The sequence below is a fragment of the Austrofundulus limnaeus genome, unplaced genomic scaffold (assembly GCF_001266775.1).
Source record: "Austrofundulus limnaeus strain Quisiro unplaced genomic scaffold, Austrofundulus_limnaeus-1.0 Scaffold257, whole genome shotgun sequence".
NCBI classification, from domain to species: Eukaryota; Metazoa; Chordata; class Actinopteri; order Cyprinodontiformes; family Rivulidae; genus Austrofundulus; species Austrofundulus limnaeus.
This window is the reverse complement of record NW_013952659.1, coordinates 301,647-303,921: the sequence shown is the minus strand read 5'-3', so window position 1 is coordinate 303,921 and position 2,275 is coordinate 301,647. Positions and strand designations below refer to the sequence as shown.

Here is a 2,275-nt window from a genome sequence, read left to right as displayed (position 1 = left end):
TATATATACATACACACTTTAAATAAAATTCTCCTTTTTGAATTTTATTGGTGCACTTTAAGTGTTTTTAATTACTAGTCAATTTATGTATTTCCACTTTTATTTCTAATTATGTCAGTTTCGGTCCTCCGTACTGCAGAAGCCTGATAATCACCCATTCATTCAAATCAGGTGTGTTTGAGCAGAGAAAAAAGTAAAACATGCAGGGCTGCGGCCCTCGAGGACCAGGATTGCCCACCCCTGGCCTAAAAGAAGGGAGCCACCTTGTTCTAAATATAAAAAAATGTGTTTTTAAAATCTACTTTAAAAATATGAGTCTAATAATGTAAGTCTAATGTGTGTGTAATGTGTGTGTAAGTCCGTGTAATGTTGAAGTACCAAGGTTCTAACATAGTAAGTACTCTGTATCAGTACTCAATGTTGGTGAATACTGAAACTGAAGTACTCGTACACCTGTGAGTTACATCATGGACAATGTTCTGTGGACTGTCTTAAACACATGGACAAGAACAATGTAGGAAACAATGGGTTTGACATTTCTGTTCCTCAGAAATCAAGCTGGAGCACAGATGAGGTCTTAACAAACAGGTTACCTGTGACCTTCACCTTTGTCCCCATGACACTGAAATATACTGGGATCATCATCCTTCAGCCATGACCTGTGCAGTTTGACATTTCTATGTTAAAGGGTTAATAATGTAGAGCTCGGACAAGAAATTGCCCAGAAACAGACAGGCGAACATGTCCCATCTTATAACGAGTGTATAAAGATGTAAATTAATTTAATTCTGCTTTATCGGCTTAGACAAGTTTGCAACTATCAGTTTGTGTTTGCAACTCTGATGTAGCAAAGCAGAAGAAACCAAAAAGCTGCAGGTTTCCACTTCTAAGTGATTCTAAGCAAGTAAAGATATTAAAAGCTGATTTTCTTACCTTTACTTCACATTTTTTATGGCAGGACAACCGGCAGGCTGGAAAAAGGAAAGAAAAATGAAAGGTACATTTTTGCTCATGAGTGTCAGTTCATCCCATTTAACATATGTTCCTGTTTAAATAGATTCAAAAGCTGATGTGCAAAACATATTGGGCATTCATTTTTTATGGTATGTAAAACCAGAGCACACATCAGTGTTGCTTTTCTCTGACATACGAACAGAAAAGAATCAGTAACATACGGTGCTGCTACCCCCAAGTGGAAAAATAAAGCAAATGCACCTAATTTCATTGTGATTTGTTTGTTTTTGCTGAAAAGTAAATGCTTTAAATTATAGTAAAGCTGATAAATAAGGCACCTCTCTTTCTTAAGCCTTTATAAAGGACAGAAACAAATATTTGCCACCTATCAGTGCTGTCTAGATGTCAGGTATGACCTTTGACCTGTACTCAAACACACACCTGCTGTCTCCCTGTGGGTGGTCCTGATCGTGTGTGAAAATGTCGGAGCAAAGTAAGTGAACGAGAGGTGACGTTTGAGCGGCTAAAGAAGCGATGGGGGTGGTCTGACAGTGGGGAGCACGGTTTATAACAACAAGTTTGGTTAATGAGGTTAAACCAGGGTAATGGTGATTAATTAACTTGTTACTTTGTGTTTGTGGAAGAGCCGACAGACAACTGTTTGTAAAGTGAATCATTGGATAACCAGCTGTTCAATCAAGGAAGAAAAAATGTCAGCCTTACTCTTTTTTTCACCTCATTATAATCATAAAATCTTGGATACATACTAACATTTAGCAAAAAAATAAAAATAAATAAAAAATAAATAACTGTAAAAACACAACTTTCTTTTAATTCAAGACAAAAAAGTATATATATCCCTACATTTTTGCATACTAACTGCATAGTGTTAAAGGGATCTCCAACTACTTGTAACATTAAACAATATTTGATAAACATTTACTTTAACCCTAAAATTGAGACTGTAAAAATACTCTTGACTGTTTACATTTTATTACATAAAAACAAACTGTCACACGGACATTGCTGTGTTATTTACACAGCAAAACATTCTGGGTAAATGATGACATTTACCGTTGCTCTGGTGCAAGCTCTTTCCAGCTTGAAGGTTCATTTTGGACTATGTCTGACGTTCAGCTCTTTGACCAACAGCTTGGTCAAAGAGCATTGACCAAGAGGAGAAGGTAGAAATGACTCAGCCTGACACTGAAAATGTGGATGGAGGACAACAGAGCAGCTTCAGCCTTTTAACTTTCATGTTAGCTCTCGAGCTAATATATACTGTATATTACAATACCTGACAATGTGCTTAATTGAAAAA

General features: G+C 36.4%; 1 protein-coding gene across 4 annotated transcripts in view; it reads right to left on the bottom strand.

Annotated features, from left to right (window-relative positions):
- The window catches only part of LOC106526078 (tensin), a 201,182-nt gene that overhangs the window by 143,710 nt on the left and 55,197 nt on the right, over positions 1-2,275 (bottom strand). For all 4 annotated transcript variants that reach the window (XM_014020556.1, XM_014020554.1, XM_014020552.1 and 1 more), the window contains exon 3: positions 934-971. In XM_014020556.1, coding sequence (XP_013876010.1) covers positions 934-971 — 38 coding nt within the window. The remainder of the gene's footprint in view (positions 1-933; positions 972-2,275) is intronic.